Source organism: Alligator mississippiensis, chromosome 13 (assembly GCF_030867095.1).
Source record: "Alligator mississippiensis isolate rAllMis1 chromosome 13, rAllMis1, whole genome shotgun sequence".
Lineage (NCBI taxonomy): Eukaryota > Metazoa > Chordata > Crocodylia > Alligatoridae > Alligator > Alligator mississippiensis.
The window spans coordinates 33,898,838-33,916,937 of record NC_081836.1 but is presented as its reverse complement, the minus strand read 5'-3'; the positions used below and the strand labels follow the sequence as shown (position 1 = coordinate 33,916,937).

The 18,100-nt window shown below is 40.4% G+C and overlaps 1 protein-coding gene across 35 annotated transcripts in view; it reads right to left on the bottom strand.

Annotated features, from left to right (window-relative positions):
• Positions 1–18,100, bottom strand: part of RBFOX1 (RNA binding fox-1 homolog 1) — a 1,765,957-nt gene that overhangs the window by 118,848 nt on the left and 1,629,009 nt on the right. For 25 of the 35 annotated variants that reach the window (XM_059716749.1, XM_059716737.1, XM_059716745.1 and 22 more), the window contains one exon: positions 60–140. The exons of the other annotated variants lie outside the window; for them this stretch is intronic. In XM_059716749.1, the coding sequence (XP_059572732.1) occupies positions 60–140 (81 nt within the window). The remainder of the gene's footprint in view (positions 1–59; positions 141–18,100) is intronic. 35 annotated transcript variants of the gene reach the window in all.

The window sequence follows — 18,100 nt, the reverse complement described above, 5'->3', positions numbered from 1 at the left end:
TAAATCACATTTATGGGCTTTTGTCACAAAACAAAAATAGAGCCGGAACACTGGCTTACTTGTGGATGTGTATACTAGTGAACTGGGGGCACTGTACACGGGAGATCCCTCCTGGTTTGCCTGGCACAGCAGCACCCTGCCTACGAGAGAGAGAGAGAGAGTGGTATCTGGTTTTGGAACACTCAAACTAAACCTGAATTTTATCTCAAAACATAAAGTACAGTGAAGCAGGGATGCCTTTTTTCCTTTGACTTCAGAACAGAAAGAGCCCCAATCAACACTTAACGGCTAAGTGCAGAGATTTGGAGGGGTGGGGGGTAGGGTAGGTTAAATGGCATTAAAAATGGCCACCCAATCTAAGGTGAGTCAGGATGGAGGATCTAGTGGGGGGACCAGGGGTCCATGGGGGGGGGGGTGGAAGGGCTTGCATGACCTATGGGAGCAGTGTGGAGAAACAGGCATAATCCATGAGGGATGGGGGGGCAGACAAGATCTGTGGGAGCAATAGGGGAGGGATCAGGGGGCAGGTGGGAACTGCAGGGAGTTGGTGGGATCTGGGAAAGTTTGGTGGGATCAGGAGGACTTGTGGAGTCCACAGAAGGGCTTGGGTAGGACCAGGGACTATTTTTAGCCCCCCAGCCCCTCTCCCAGTGAGCCTCCCCCCTCATCCCTCCCACTCCTCCCCCCACCAATACTTACTTCCTCAGCTCCTGGCATCTAAGCACTGATAAAAACTGGCACCCACAGCAGTTTGCAGGATGGGGGGAGGGGTTCAGTGGGGCTGACTGGTCCACAGGGGTGGGGTGAGGGGCCAGGGGCCTGAAAATAGACTGGTGCCAGGGGGCAGATACAAAAAGCTCATCCATGGGACTGGGGCCAGAGGCTGGGCTTTCCCATCCCTGGGGCTATGCAGGTAAGTGTACTGATGTTTGATGCATCAGTTTAACCTAGATTGAATGTACACTGATCCAGGTCTATCTTAGACCAGGTTCCACCATTTTTAGACCGGTCTCTGTGCACAGAACTTCTGTACAGTTACAGTTTTAGACTGATTTCTGATCATTGAGATCAGGTCTAAGTGCAGGGTCTGCATCTGGGAGGACTAAATTAGACCAGGTGGCCATTTTGAACCTGATCTAACCTCCTCCTTTACCCTCATGAATGTGTACACTTAACCACAACCTTACATTAGAAAACCAAATACTGATGCCTCCCCCCTAAACATAAATAACCCTTTTTACATAGGGAGGCTAGTGCAAGCCATGTGCATTTTGTGCATGCCTGCCCCAAAATCAGTTATTACTGCTGTGCTTTACTGCAGCTGCTCTCTCTCAGTCTCTTCCCCCTATATTTTGAAAGCAGAGATACCTAATGAGCTCTGCTGTTAACTTAGGCAATGCAAACACCGGCATCACCCAGGGAATGCTTCCCCATCTTCCTATCCTTTCCTGAAATGAGAGGCTGCTTGAGTAAACACAGCAGACAAATTAGGCTACAAGTCTTCCAAGTCTGGACAACAGGACTTGATTTGAACTCAGTTACACCAGTGTAAGTTCAAAGTAGCTCCAGTGAGTCCCCTTACCTACTTGGGTTGACACTGGTGTAACTTAAATCAAAATATAGTTATGGCTTTTGAAAGTTCCAGAATTTCTGGTATTGTTTAGATTAAAATAATCTGCAGTATATCAGATGGATGCAGGAATTAAAAAAAACAAACAAAAAAAGACAATAAGCAAAAACAGAAAACCACACAAATACCCCATTAACCAAAGGTCACCAAAGTGTCAATCAAAGACTTCTGGTTCATTTTAGCTTTGGGGAATTCACAAAAGTTCAGGCAGGTTCTTAACTTGTGAATGGTTTGTGAAATGGTCACTGATTTTGTTTTGGCAATCTCAACTGTAGGACTGAATATCAAATATGTATGGAGATATCTTTCCAGAAGCCTCTTAAAAGAACCTTTCTATGTCAGGAATGAGGGCCAATGTCATGGAAATAGGAGGACATTCAGATTTTATACATAGTCAGAGTAAATGTGGTAATTACTTCACGCTCTGACTCCTCTTTTCTTTCAAGAAGTGCTAAATTCTCTTTAAAGATATAAGACACTGGAAAATATTTTTCACTGACTCAAAACTCATAAAACTCTAAGTAGAATATTAACACAGGCCAGGTTTTTGGAGAGGGGAAATTAACTACATGACTTGGTAGTTAGGCTTCTTAAGGACCAAACCAAATCTAAATATCATCATCAAAATGTTGGAAGTTTCCATGTAGAATTTGGATATTTGCTTGAACATTTAAGAGACATCACCAACCTATGCTCATTACTAGATCCAAAAAATTTTTGAACAGATATTTTAAAATATTTTCTGATATTTAGGCCCTCCAGAATTCTTACTCCCAGCTATGTTAGGTGGTAGAAATAACAGAAATTCAATGTGTAAAATATTTATTTGGTAAATTCACTGTAGTCAAAACTAGCTACTACACTACTGTTATTTCAGGACTCCAAAAAAAAACAAAAACCAAACTATTACAAAAAATAAAACTAAACTATTTGCCTTATTTCAGGTGGAACAAGCTATATAAATACAAGAAAGTGCATTTTTAAAAAAATATGTTTAATGACTTCAAATAGTATTAGTAATACAAGCCTTCAAAGTAAAGGGTTTTTTCAAACATGAAAATGTCCTTTCAATTTGCTTGCTCCAAAATATTGATATTCATATCCTGTCCTATATAATTTATTATCTGTGCTGTCTGCCTAATGATCTTGATTTTTTTATCATATAAAAGGTCTCCTAGCCAATATCTTGCTTCTTTCAACATATCCATATTTAAGTGTTTTATTGCTGTTGAGCGTACATACTAATTAATATTCTCCTGGTTTCTTTTTGTACAATTAGAAGACTTATAGTTACACTACTTTCAGAATAGAAGCCAGTTTTACTTATGTTACTAGACTGCACATGATTTGAGGGACAAAAACATCTGATTTCATATAGTTTAGTATTTGCACTGATGTATAAACTTAAGTACCCAAAATATTATTAGTAGATTTCTTCTGACAGATATTACAATTTTATTGGGATTAATTTAAATGAGGGCTGAAGGTTCTTGAGGTGTCTCATTTTGGTATTAACATACTTAAAACTGCAGCAAAAAAAAAAAAATCAGGAGACGATTTAATTATCTTACAATAAGATCCTCGGGGAAAAAAAACCCAACTCCTTAGTATATTGGATACAATTTAGAGAATCCCAGTGCAATAAAATACCAGCATTCCTATAGAACACTAAATCCTTCCAAAACATAATGAAGATGCCTTGATTTTTTATTTCTTTTTATAAGAAAGAGGATTTCACTAAAATTCTCAACAATGCCTTTTCTCTGCAAAAACTTTCTTTGAAAAATACAGTGCTAGTATTTGACTTAAAACAAAAATATTACATTTATGCAATGGATTGTCTTTAATCCTGCATTTCCCTCCATGCTTCAGAGAATTTGAGGCCAATATTTTTCATTTAGAGCAACCCGAGGGCTGCATGCTTTTTTACATATATTTCACATGGGTAATTACCACATTTGCTCACAGAAAGCAAATGACTATTGGAACAAGGGAACAGACTAAATATATCATCAGAACACACTTTCTTTTGAGTCTAACAACTCAAACCCATGGCTAAGAATACTGATGCAAAGGAAAGCCCCAACAAGGATAAATCATTTGGGAAGGTATTAACTCCATGCTCTGAGATTCACACCAAATGGTTCACAGGAGAGCTACTGGACAATAGTAACAAGGCAACTTAGCTATAGTGTTAAAGGAGAGCAGGGTATGGTCTGTGATAATTTAGAGTGCAGACAGAAGTGACAATCTTTGCTTGATCTAGCCCCCAAATGTGGTCTACAGCCATGACCAGACAGAAGTGCAAGGCTGCAGACTGATCCTGAGAAAATCTGAACCCTCATTGCACCCACAACAGAGCACATTTTGTAACATGTGATTGCAGAGCTCCCAGCCTGTTGCTATTTTCAGAATGGGAAGGGGGAAAGTGAGTAGAGGGAGCTTGTTCTGGGTTTTTTTCAACTGGCGCTGGAGAGTGGGGCAGGTATATTGGAGCCCCTGAAGTGGGGAAGGTCCAATCCACCCTCCAGCACTCGCTGGGGAACCCCAAGAATGAGCTCCCTCTATTCCCTTTCCCTCTTCCCATTCTGAAAACAGCAAGAGGCTGGAAGGTGGGAGTGGCGTTGCTCCCGAGACCAGGCTGCAGGATCCCAGCAACCAAATGAAATCCCTGACTTCTGGGCCCACGAGCAAACTTGTTTGGTCTCAGGGATCATTGCAACTCATGGTGCTTCCTGAAAAGCACTGAGTTGCAACAGGGAGCTGCTCTTCTATCTGCACCCTTAGTTACTCTATTCCAACAGATGCCACTCATCTACCTAGTTATACCTAACACCAATCCTGTATTAATTTGTATTCCTTGATTACAAAGCTATTACCAAAGCCATGTAATATGGCAAGTGCATGGCTTCCGAAGTCAAAATCTTTTCAGTTTATATCTTTGCTCTTGTATATTTTTAAATGACGTCTTTGATTAAGAAAACACTTCCATTATAAGGCTTTCTATTCAGCTATTATAGCTTTGCTTTTTGTAGTGTTTTGTTTTTCAATATTGTAACAGACAGAAATCCTGCTTTTTGGGTTAAGATGTCATATACTTTTTCAAAACGCTAAAGTGTGTATTTTTACAATTTGTAAAAATAGGTTTTTGTTGCTTCTGTTGGTTCTGAGATATTTGTTTTATTCTAAATTATGCTTTCAGATTAAAAAAAAATCTGATATTGTTTTGTTCCTTAATGCTCAAAAAAAGATATTTTGTTAAAACTTCAGAGGATAAATTAACTTTACCCTTGAAGGCGTGGTTAACACTGGGGAAAATTCACACCAAATTGTAACTGGTTTTAAAACTCAGATAAAACAATTTGAAATTCAACTGAAATTATGGTATAGGCCAAGCTTCAGGCAACAGATAACATTTTTACTGAACCAGTTTCAACGTTACTTTCAACACTGCATTTGCAAATGGTTTGGGGAATCTGTTTAGGTGAAGCAATTTCACAACTAATTAGAATGTTTGAGGAAATTTCCCCAGTGTAGTTCAGGCCAGAAAGTCCCTTAACAATTTTGGGGGGAAAAAAGTTTACAAATAATGTGACTATACAATCACTGTAGAAAATAACCTACAGTAATGAATGTATGTTGAACACCTTTAGGCTTACCTTGAAGACCAATGGAGGTAATAAAGGGATAGAAACATACTAAGGTCCACAGACCAAATTAAAAACTCTCCTGCCTTCCAACTAATTTATTCAGTTTGTTTGTTTTTTTAATATCAGCACACAGTCCGTCACCATTATTTAACCCCTTGACACACCCCACTCTTTGAAAAAACTAATATTTTCAGTCATAAATAGTAGGGCTGTGCGAAGTTTTGATAATCAATTCGATTCTGAGAATATTGGGCCTAATATGGTGGCTGAATCTCCAAATTGAACTGGAAGACCAATTAAAAGCTATGAACCAAATTGAAAGCCTCTGAATCAATTCAGAAAAGATTCGGATGGATTTGGAGATCTGGCCATAGACTAAAGAGGCAGCAACCTTGAGGATGCTGGACACAGCTGCCTCCAGCTGGTAAATCTGTTGTGGTGGGTGGAAGGGGGAGCAGATCATACCCCCACAGTGAGGGAGGTATTGGGGCTGGGACTGTGATAAGCTGCCCAGCCAGGGTGGGGGGGCATCGGACTCAGGGAGGGGGGGTCCCGCCACTGTGTGCCGCCAGTCTGGGAGGGCATGGGAGTGGGCGTGTGCCCCTGGATATGCATGGGGCGGGCTGCACCAGGCTGCGCTCTGGGAGGCTAGCTCCAGCCACCCACTGCTGGGCTACACTCTGCAGGGCAGGTGGAGCCAGGGCTGCACTCTGTGCAGCTAACCCCAGCCGCAGCCTGGAGCACAGCCCTAGCTCTGCCCATCCTGCACAGCACAGTGGAACAGGGGCTATGGAGGGGCTGCAGCCACCCTAAAATTCCCCATAGGCCCTGCTGCCAGGCCAGGCCCGATCTGGATGCACGCATCCGCCTCCATGCCCTGCCACTGCTCGTCCAGCCAAGGCGAAGCCAGGGTTTGTCTGGGAGGCAGAGAGAGGCTGAGCAAGTGGAGGAAGGTCATAGCCCTTGTTCCCAGTGCCTTCTACCATCTGTCCAGAGCACAGCCTGGCCCAGCCTGCCTCTTGCAAATCTGGGGGCACACACCCAGTCCCATGCCCTCCCAGACTGGCAAACACACAGTGGTGTGCAGTGGCAGCAGCCCCCCTCCCTGAGTCCATCACCCAGGGCCATCCTTGGGGGGAGGGAGAATCAAGGCAACTGCCCCAGGCCCTGTGCTTTGGGGGGCCCCACAGACAGTCCTGTACAAGTTCTGCCACAACTGCCACATGCTGCCTTTGCTGAGTGCCACTGGCTCTGCTGCCACTGCGCACTGCTGGCTCCGGCCACTTGCCACCCCCTCTGGCCCTAGGCCCCACATAGGCTGATATGCCCTGGGCCCCACACACCCCTAGGGATGGTTATGCCCATGCACCCCTTCCCCTGCCCCAGCTGAGCAGCTTGTCCCAGCCTGAATCCCTCCCTTGCTGTGGGTGCTCCGATCTGCCCCCCATACCTCTTCCTTCCCCCCTCTGCCCACCACAACAGACTTACCAGCTGGAGGCAGCTATGTTCAGCATCCTCAAGGACTGCTGCATGTTTAGTCTATGGCTGAATCTCTGAATGGGCACTGAATATTCAGATCCAAATCAGCCCAATCAAATTGGTACAGTGATTCAAATCACCAAATCAAATCACTGTCCCTCTGAATAAGCTGAATCTGAAGTGAATACTTGTTACTTAGCACAGGCCTAATAAATAGGTCTGTTTTTATACTAGTATGAAAGTACTTATACTGGCAAAGGTTACTATCATCCAGGAAAGAGAAATAAGCTACATCAACTTAACAGAGTCAACTTAAGTTAAGCCACATTGGAGTGTACACAAGTACAGTTCAGTTCCTTGACATGGTGACAGCCATCTTGTGAGCTAAGTTGACTTAACTAATGCAATCAAGATAACATGCCTTGGAAGTGTATTATCTTGTGCAGCATTTATGTCGACTCTGCTCCACATACGTGTGTATGCTCTGACAATTAAGTCAACTTTAAAAAGTTAAGTCAGCTTAACTGTCAGAAAGTTAATATGTGTGTATGCACCTTCTGGCCACATCCAGATGACTAAGGAAATGTGTTTCCCTGGGGACAAAGAGCAGCAGCTGCTACCTGTGCTGCTGCTACTTGTTCCCAGGGAATGTCTGTGCCACACACACTGTGGCACATGGCAATTTACCCCAGGAGGAGTAGGGGAGACTGTGGCCCCATCAGCCTTTTCTGGGATCCTGGGAGCCTTGAGGAGCTGCATTCATGGTGCTCCTGCAGCTGGAAGCCTGGCTGGCAGCCGGAGCATGGCTCTAGTTTTGGGCAGCACGCAGTGCTGTTATATGTGCCACCCCACTTTTTTTGGCATGGTTTTCTTTTGAACTCAGGATCTCCTGGGGTCAAAAGAATCTCCCATGCTGCAAGGCAGCAGTGCAGGGCTTGCCTACATGGGTGGTGTATCGTGCAACAGATGGGACTGTGATGCTGCATACCGCATGTCCACACTCATCTGGACATGGCCTTTTTGTCTAACTATTGATTGAACACCTAAAAATGGAATGGATCTGGCCAACACTATGCACAAAGTTACCTTTGTGTAAGGTAGTCGTTACTCACTTGGAAATTAATTTAGCTACCTCACACTTAGTCCACTCTAAGAATGTTTGCACAGGGGGTATGCAGGTCACAGAACTGTCTACTAGATAATCTGATATATTATTGGATTCTTAAATATTTCCAAGTTCTACTGGTAGTACTTGTGTGAGTAACTGTTCACTCAAGCAAATAAGGGTTGCACTATCTAGCTCTAGTTTATTAACAGTCAAACAATGCAGCATACTGTAGGTTTTAATACTGTTGGTACAGAAAGAAAGTGCCTCTTAATTGTCTCCTACAATCAGATAACTGGAATCTTTCTACAAAATGAGTTATAATTTAGATGTATAATGAATGAACCATCACATAGTGAATAATATGTAAGCAAATACATGAGTTTGGAGACTATCCTAAAGTCCCTCTGTGCCTAAAAGTACACAGAGATAACTGTGAGGGTGGTGACACTTCCATATTTGAAAGACTACGGTGGAAGAATTCCACAGCTGAAAGTTCTATTAAAACATTCAACTACCAACAATTAGAAGGGTTCTTCCCCCTATACCTGGAGTCAAATAAGAGAAGACTAGAAGTCTGTGAAGTTGCCAAGACACAAGCCAAGTAGCACATGGTTTTAGAAATAAATCAAGCACACTAACTGCTTCTGGAAGCTAATATGAAACTGATTCAATTACTAAAGAACCCCTATATATATTTCTTGTAAGTCATATTACTTAAAACTGAAAAACTATATTCTGCACCAGTTGTAGTTCCTAACTGATACCTGGGCATATCTTCATGTAGAAGTTTTTAATAATGCAATTCGAATGAACTATTTTAAAAGCCTTCATAGGATCTTCATAGCAATGGCCTTCTAAGAAATATGGCCCCATTTTTTTTTTTAATTATCAATGCAAGCTGTACTACATTGTCCTGTGGCAAAATGATGCTACCCCAAATCAAAGATGTGACATGCCTCTGCCCAGTTCATAGGCATGCATACAACTAAACACAAATGTTATAACAATACTCTATATTTTGTGTAAGCTATTTTTATTATGTTTTTATTCATATTGTAAAATAACTGAAAGGAAACTGAAATTTCAAAATAAATATATTTCAAATTGATTTAATAACCCCAGCCATTCTCTAAGTTACAACCAACAAAAAAAAAATCCCATCAATACAAATTCATCTGTTGCAGAAACCAGAATGCACCATAAGCTGTCTTGTCTCTTGCTCATAGAACATATCACTGCATGTTATTAATGGCTTTTTATAATTCATTAAGTCATCAGTAACTCATAAGTGAAGTACACAATGCATCCTGTGTCAGTATGGTATAAATCCTCACTCATCTTATTCATAAGCTGTCACCAAGAGACTCAAGGTTGGAAAATGGGTTCAGTATTCATATAAGAAGGTAAATGGTGTTAGGATAGTGTTAGTAATGTTGTCTCCAATTGGAGTTGTCCCACTTAAAAATGTTACTATATTTTAACTTGCTAATTTAAACAATGCACATGCATTCTCACATACATGAATAACTACACAGCACGGGCATTGCCATAGCAATGAACTGTGTCAATATAGCTCATTGCTGTGGCAACATAGCGTCGGTGGGCACGAACTGTGACACTGATGTTACTGTGCAGTTGCAACGAGCCCACTAAGCTACTGCACAGTAGGGTTAGAAACAACCCGTGCACCACCAGGACTGCATAGTACTGGAGCAGTTGGGGGCAAGTGTAGACATGCCCACGGATATCATCCCAAGTGCTGAGAAACCGTAATTCTCCCACAGTTAATATCATTTTCTGGTGCTTAGCACCTTTGAAAGAAACAGTCTTATATCCCTCACTTATCTATCCAGTTACAATAGAACTATTCCTATTGTATTAATTAATTTTTTTTCTTCTGGCTCAAAAACTGTACATAGGACTTCACCTTTTATTTTTGAAAGCACATTTTAAGAAGATCTCAAAAATACATTGTTTCCCTGTACTATCACAGGTACTATACAACTCCTTCACAAGACAACTGGGCTCACTGCTTCTCCTTAAGAGAAAAGAGTTAGCCATTGTCTACAAATAGTCAACTGAATCTATGGACTAAGGTCAGAGCCTTGGATATTCACTGAAAATCTTTGGGGTCATTGGTGACAGAGGTAAGCAAAGGCTGCACGTTCATTACAGCTCTGTCTGTTTAATGCTTCCTCCTACCACGGATTTGGGGAATTATCTCAAAGGTGATCTCTCCAGCCAAGGGGACACCCCCATCGTTGCCCAGCCCCCACAGAAGCCTGTCAATAACACAGTTGTGGTAGATAGGCCAACTCTCTGCGGTGGATGATTTAAGCAAGACTTGCTGATGCAAGGACTGCCTGCAAGCCTCCTTAATATGCCACCACAGCTACCAGAGCCTGTGTTCTGGCAACTGTGGTGGCACTGCAGCCCCTGCCCTGCTGCATGGACAGAACCCTGGCCATAGGGATGGTACATCTCACTGTGGCTGTCAGAGCATGAGCAAGAGTCCATGCTCTGGCAATTGAGGAAGCATTCTGGCTTCCTTCCCCAACAACACTAGATACAAGACAGCCACGGCAAAGCTGCCCCCTACCCTATTCCATCATTAGTCCAGTCCTGGCAAGCATCAGGACTCTCACTGGGCAGGTCATCAGGGAGTTGATTCCTCTCCTTTCCTCCCTCCCTGTTGGAGGGGGAGAGGAAGAGCAAAGGATTTTGGTGGAGCGGTACTAGAGTCCCTGTGAGTGGCAGAAGTTCCTTTCTGAAAGTACTACTACTTTTGTACCCTTTTAGTGCCTTAGAATACCACAAATAGTCTTGCAGAGAAACAGAACTGGAAGGGACCTTCAGGAAGTCATCTAGTCCAAACCTCTGCCTCAGGCAGGATCATCCCCATCCAAACCATACTATATATTCTATCATTTAAACTTTACATAAGAATGCTATCAACCCTGATACAACATAGACAAAACAGGCTAACCTGCCACAGGAAAAGCAAGGAAACCAAGGCAGCCAATGTCCTGCTTCTACAAAAGCTTGTTAATATATGCTCAAGAGACCTCAGGTAGAAAGACATGCCCCCAGCTACAGAGGAAGGCAAAACCCCCCACAGTCTGTACCAATCTGACCATAATTTAAAATTCCTTCCTGACCCTGGATTGGTCTGACCTGAATGGAGGGTTAAGACCCTCCAACCAGTAACCTCTGGTCCCAGCTTTGGTCCCAGCAGAAGCATTGGTACACCCTAGTCAAAATGCCCAGCTTTGGCTGTAGCCAACACCCAATGCCTCTGACGGAGGCTTCAAAATATCCTGACAGCATAAAAGTGGAGTGCAGGCAACCAGGAAAACCTAGAAATACTCACAGTAGAACATAGAAATAGCTATGACTAGGTCAACCCTAATTAGTGGCTGCACAAACTCTTCTTGGACACCTCCAGTGATGGAGAGTCCACAACCTCCCTAGGCAGTCTATTCCACTGACTCACTGTTGTTTGAATTGCTATATTCTCACTTTTTGTAGCACAACTAGGATGTATTTATTGATACAAGTGTTACATTTGTCAATGACCTAAACAACTTATCCAGAACAAAAAAAAAAAAAAAAATCACAAATGATACTTGTCCCTCAATCACAGTATTGATGGACCATTCTGATAAATTCACAAATTCAAACCACAGACAGAATCCCAGTTTTTGCCCATGCAGCTTTCACAAAGAAATACCTGTAGAGAAAAATAGAAAGTTATATTCTATTTTAAGCTACAGCATTAACCATTTGGGTACTTCCCTGAGAAATAAATGGACTGAAAGGTATTTTGCAAAAACCTGGAATGCTATGAAACCTCTGTATAAAAGCTGGTACTAAATATTTGCTACATAAATAAAATGGAGAATCTGTAATCTGGTGCTCCAAAATGGGATAAAAACATAGGAGCAAAAAAATACAGGGACAATAAGTTGTCCACACATTTTGAATAGAGCTCAACATCTTGTTCAGCATGAACAACCACATTGAGCTACTTGGGATTAGTTTTAGAGATGTAATAGGGGTCTGACACACAGCAGAATTGTTTTCCACTCTACTAAACAATACTGATGATATTACATTATGTTTTAAAAGTTTATTTGCCCAACTGTCCATCCTCCATGACTGATACTTTTGCTGGCTTTATTATTATGTCTCAAATCAGAGGAATGTATTAATATGCATACCCGCAATTAACTTCTCCAACACGATGAATAACTTGACCCAGCCCTGAACAAACAATTATTTCAGTGACCACCTTGATTTTTTTCTTTTTTCTTTTTAAGGTATCATTTAAATAATGATATTTAGTATTTGGATTATAATACTTCAATTTCCTAGGCCCTTTCCAAATATGTAACAGCCAGTTCTCAGGTCATTCCAGTGTGGATTCCACAGGGAGAATGGGAACAAAGGAAACTGTATGTCATTTCTGCAACCACACAATTCATATGGCTGTCAGGACATCTCGAGGAGCTAATAAATGACCTTTACTGACTGTAAGATCTTGGACTTCATTCCTATCAATCCTCAGGAACATTCCTAATTAAGGAAAATCTAGGTTTACTTGAGCTGTAAGTAGCAGAAACATCTAAAGAGGCACTGCAGGGAGTTATAAAAGCTACTTAACTGTGCTTTTAACCTTTAAGAAAAACATTGCTGAATAAAACAAAAACCACAAAGAAGAGGAAGAAAATTAAATAAAATTACATGAAAGATGATTAACAGAAACAACAAAGAACAATAATGACAAGAGATGATTAGTAGTAAAAAAAAAAAAAAAAAAGTGGAATTCCCTCTTGATTGCAACCCTACAAAGTCTAATTCAGGATATTTTACTGTACCTTCGCTAATGAACAAGTATGACAAGAAAATTACACACACACACACACACACACACTACAACAACAACAACAGGTGAAAATTGAGATAATATATTTAGCTATAGCAGAATATATTTTAGTGATTTTTTTTTGCACAGAGTTGTCATACACCAATTTTTCAAATATGTATTTTATGAGCTGCGTGTCATTGATAGATTAAGCAGAATCTAAACTCTAAATTAAAACAAATAATTTCCCTAACTTACTTTGTTATGAAGATAATTTTGCCAAACTTGAAGAAAGGGTAACAGGCAATAGTGTCCTATGTGTGTAAAAAGCCTGAAACAATTCCTCTATGATATGTAAAGCCTGCAACCACAATTTATAAAAGGGACTGCTGACTCTAAAGTCTAATGGCAACACTGCAAATGGTAGCATTCACTCTTCTGTTACTGATTATGTTAGCAGACAGACTGTGGAAAGGGGATTGATGGAATAGGAAATGCTCCATTATGAGAAGGAAAGGCAGAGGGAAGGAAAGGAAGAGAGACAAAAGGAGAAGTAAGATGACTTAACGAAAAAAACATAATGTAGAATAAGAAAAAGAAACTATACTTACTCTTAATGGTAGACATATTTTCTATTTGTGCTGGACTAACTCTGGAATAAAGCACTGAACAAAATTTGTGTGCAACTAAAAGCTTATGATTATGTAAAAGTCCTATTCTATCCTTGATCCTTCTGTAAAATTCCATCAAACATCACTGAAAGTTCTGCTGTGGATTTAGCATGTGATGCTGTATTCATGCACTAACTTACAGAAGTAAAATCAGAATTTATCCTGACATGTCATCCCCAACCTAAACCAATTTTATCCACTTTTAAAATAACTGCTTTACTGTATGGCTCACTTATAGATAGATGCACATATTTGTTTAGGTTCCACTGAGTTCGCTTTATCTTTAGGTCAGGCATTGTAAAAGAAACATATTTATCTCACAAGCTAAGCAGCAAGGACTTTGGAATGCCCAACCTCAATAAACTAACAAACTGCAGGTAGTAATTAACTGCGGAGGGGAGAGGGGGCACGACACCTTGTGATTTATGGATCCAGAAAAGAGAAGAAGAATGCTCCTCCTTTTAGAAGTACAATCTTTTTATATAGGGGGCACATCTGTAAGAGACACTACATCACTATAGTGATGAGCTACAGCAATGTAGCTTGTCACTACGGCGACATAGCACTGGCAGGCATGAACCGTGATGGTGATCCTATTGTGCAGAAGGGTTGAAAATTACCCGTGCATCGCTGGGTGTGTGCAGTCATGGCAGTTACTTTAGCAAGTACTAAACAACTGCGCAGCTGGGGGCACACATAGATATGCCCAGGAAGCATGGACACCTCTCTTTATCCTTCTGGCTATATTCTTTTTGTTGCGGCATTTACCTCAAATAGTTCAGCCACCTTATTTTAACTTTCAAAACATTTTATAACTCTGTTCCAGCCATTTAAGTGGCATCAACTGTTCACTTCCAGCTGCTTCCTTCATCTCAACTGTGACCTTATCATGACTGCTCTTTGTTGTTATGTCGTTTTGCGGTGTGCCCTCTCTCACTTGAGCAAAAGTAACTCAGGTGGAATAATTCAAGTGTACTCACCCACATTAACTTGTAGAAAATAACATTGGTACAACTTTCCTGTGTCTCTTTTGCTTTATAAAATTAATTAGACTCCACAAAGCAGTCCACGCTAACATTCATCTGTATCATATTGCTGCACAAAGTTATTATATTCTTTAATATATTTTGGAAATGTTAGATTAGTAAAATTTGGATTTGGAGGCTCTCTCTTGAAGGCACTGGTCAAACTCATTGACTTTATGAGAGAGGGAACAATAGTTCTTTGATTAATGCATACTATTAGTTACTAATGGACAATTAGAGACTGAGCCTGTACTCATCAAGTCAACTGGAGCAAGATAAAAACCTTGCATTTCCTAAATTATGCTATTAAATGCACATATAGATGACATTCACTTCTTTAAGATGGAAATAATAGTTAGATTTACATGTTTTGTTTTTCTTTAAAACTATGAAGACTTTAACAAAATGATAAATACATGATGATTAACCTTGCCCCAGATTTAAATGTATTACCAATTAACTAATTTAATCTCTCAAAAAATAACAGCCGTTGGCATTATTCTTTGAATAATCCTTGTTTAGTTTCCATTATGGTATACATTTTAATGAAAAACTCATTATAATGTAGCATACAGGATAATTAATTCTGGGTGATTCTTTCTGTGTAAATAGCTAGTACAGATGCTGAATTCTATTTTCTTCTGGCTTTATTAATTTTTCATAAACCAATATTTCTACTGTAATGGGTTGTAACAGCTCCATAGAAGTTTTAGAAATGCATTAACTGTCATCAGTATTGTTAATCTAACTGGGGTTTTACCATTTGTATGATAGTACTTGAACACTACATTTTTAAAACAACGGTTGCAGTTTATTTTATGTTTTGGAAATGAACATCTATGTATAATTGACATAAGGGATATTAAACAATATTCGGTTAATTTGTCTGTATTTAGAAAACAACTTAATCTGTTTAGCTAATAATATCCTAGTATAAATTTAGAGGGGGAAAATTATAGTCAACAGCAGAGCTCAAAAATAAAGACATGTCATCATACCGCAAAGGAAACTGAAACAAACAGAGAAAAAAACAGCATCATTTTACAAAAACTATGTTTTCCACATACTTTTTCTATTTGAAAGTGCTGTATAAACATTAGTCAGACAACAGAGATTCCAGGGGAAATATCATTCACTCACTGACACAATGATGTTTCTAGTGTTATTTGTTGTATACCTGGGCTAGACACATTACTTAACACAGAGACAGAAAAACTAACCCTGGAATAGAAACCCACTCTGAAGACACTTGAAACCAAGAGGCGGAGAAAGTCTTAGATCATGGTGAATTTTGGTGTCTACTCCTAGAGCACCCCACCATTGTGTGCATTTCTGTATTACTTTACTGTACCCCTAATGTTAATCTACACTGGTATTCATTTTAAAGAATAAATCAATGTTGCAATGGAAAATTACTTAACAAAACCTGGAGCCACATTAAAAAGGAATCCTGCTTAAGGGTCTCAGCTTCCTACTGCAGGACAAGTGAGAGCTCCCCTACCTCTTCACATTTCTCAGTCCTCTGAGACATGGGCAACCGAAAAGGAGCAGAAGTCCTTACCCCTTCTTCCAAGTACTCGGGCAAATTTTCAAACCTTCAAATAGTGCTTAGGGACCTGTCATTGACATCCAATAGGAGTAGCATGCCTGACTGCCAAGTTTGCCTTAGGATAGCATTCCTCATTAAGTCAAGGCTATTTGTTATTACTTTAGTCAACAATAAAGACAGCTTCATAAAGAACGGGAGAAGCAATGAACCAAGTTTGAAGCAGATCACATATGCCAACCCTGGCTTGAAAGGACCTGACCAAGAAGGCTCTGGAGACAGGCAAGGTGACTGGAACACAGTGGGGGGGGGAGAGGGGGGGAGAGGAGCAAATTCTAAGAGCTAAGGGAGTTCTTACCTGGCTTGCAAGAGGAAGCTGAGATCCCAGAGTGTTTGTACTGTGTCTTGGAAGAATGGCTGTTTTAAAAAAACATAGTTTTCCTATGTATAAAATGGGCATAATAAGAAGGCACCTACATTACAGAGCTGTGTGGAATCACTGAGCTTGATCTTAAAACAGCAGACTGAATAATAGGTAATGTTTTGATTTTTTGTTTTTTTTTAATGTTAGCATCCCAGTACATCACTATAGTCTATAAATGTCTTTAATTGTAGAAGGTAGCTCTAAGAGCACTCCTTTTATTATTCATTCTCCCCGACTGCAGAGCATTTTTAACTGATATTTAAACTCACAACATCCCTTCCTATAGCAAAGTTTTAGAAGAAGACCTGGCATAAGATTTTTTTTTTTTTTCAGAAAGAATCCCCTAGACCAGTAGGGCCCAAACTTTTTAGCAGGCATGCCTCGTATTAGCTCCATATCCTCCACAACTGCTACTCCAATACCCATCCCCTGCCCAGTCTGCTGTTCTGCTTTCTGCTTCCTGTCCTACCTGCCACTGTGCTGTTTGTCCCTTCCCTGGTCACCTGGTCAGCCATGTACTGCATACATAGGCTGCCATAACACCTGTGGCAAGTGTGCCACAGTTTGAATACCTCTGCCCTAGACTGCATCATGCAATAGCAAGAGGGAGGCTTTGCTTCTCTACACTCCACTTAGAAAATATGTGATGCATGCTGGGGGTCTAGACCATGATGTACTCTCCACTAGCTCTGTTCTTTGAAAACTTCTCACCTGAGCAGCTTCAGTGTATGACCACAGGCAATTTCTCCCCAAGAGCAGTATTATTTTTTCAAGCAGCTCTGAGCAGCAGAAGAGAAGACAAAATTATCCCACAACCAAATAGCCCTTAATTTCCCTGTTTTCCTTAGTAAGAAACCTGGACCATGTGCTGGACTCAGGGAGGGAGAAAATAGAAGCTCTTCCTTTTGGACAGATATGTAACACCCAAATAATACAATTTTTAATAATTTGTATTATTGGACTAAGAATTCACTGAACTCAGTGTTACACAAAAGCAGCACAGAATGAAAATTCTATTTTCCTTTTTAGAAACACTGATACAAAACTACTAGCATATCCAAGAGAGACATTTAAAAATAAAGAGAATTTAAAAACAATAAGGTAACAATACTATAGAAAGAACAAAGTAAAAACTTCTGGCACAAAAAAATAGAAGATAGCCAGAAGCACTAGGGCTCTAGCAGCACTCTCCTTCAAGTGGAAAATTCACATCAGTATTCTGCAAACTTCACATCAGCATATAATGATAGATAGATAGATTTATGCCAACATAGGTTAGTTAGTAATTTCCTGGGAATGCATTTAAAATTAAGTGGATGCATAAAGCCAGGACCAGATGCAGTACTTATCCGTGGACAAGCTATTCCTATGTTTGTCGCAAACAAAAATATCCTGGGACTCGTATGTATATGCATCACACTTTTAGTGAGTAGTTGAATGCATTGCTGCTTCTCTGCCATTGATTCAATCGCAGAACAATTATTCAGAGGCATGTTGCATGTCCTGGAATAAACTGTTCGTACTTCTTATCCCACAAACTTTTTTTAGGATTTATCTTGGGACAATGGACATGGAGGTGTGAACAACTGCACTTTGTCCTGTGATACAATCATTTATACCAGGAATGAATGCAACATCTGTTTGTAACCTAAGTAATGCAAACTTCTCGCAATTTATAAAGAGACTTTGCAGTAGGGATTTGG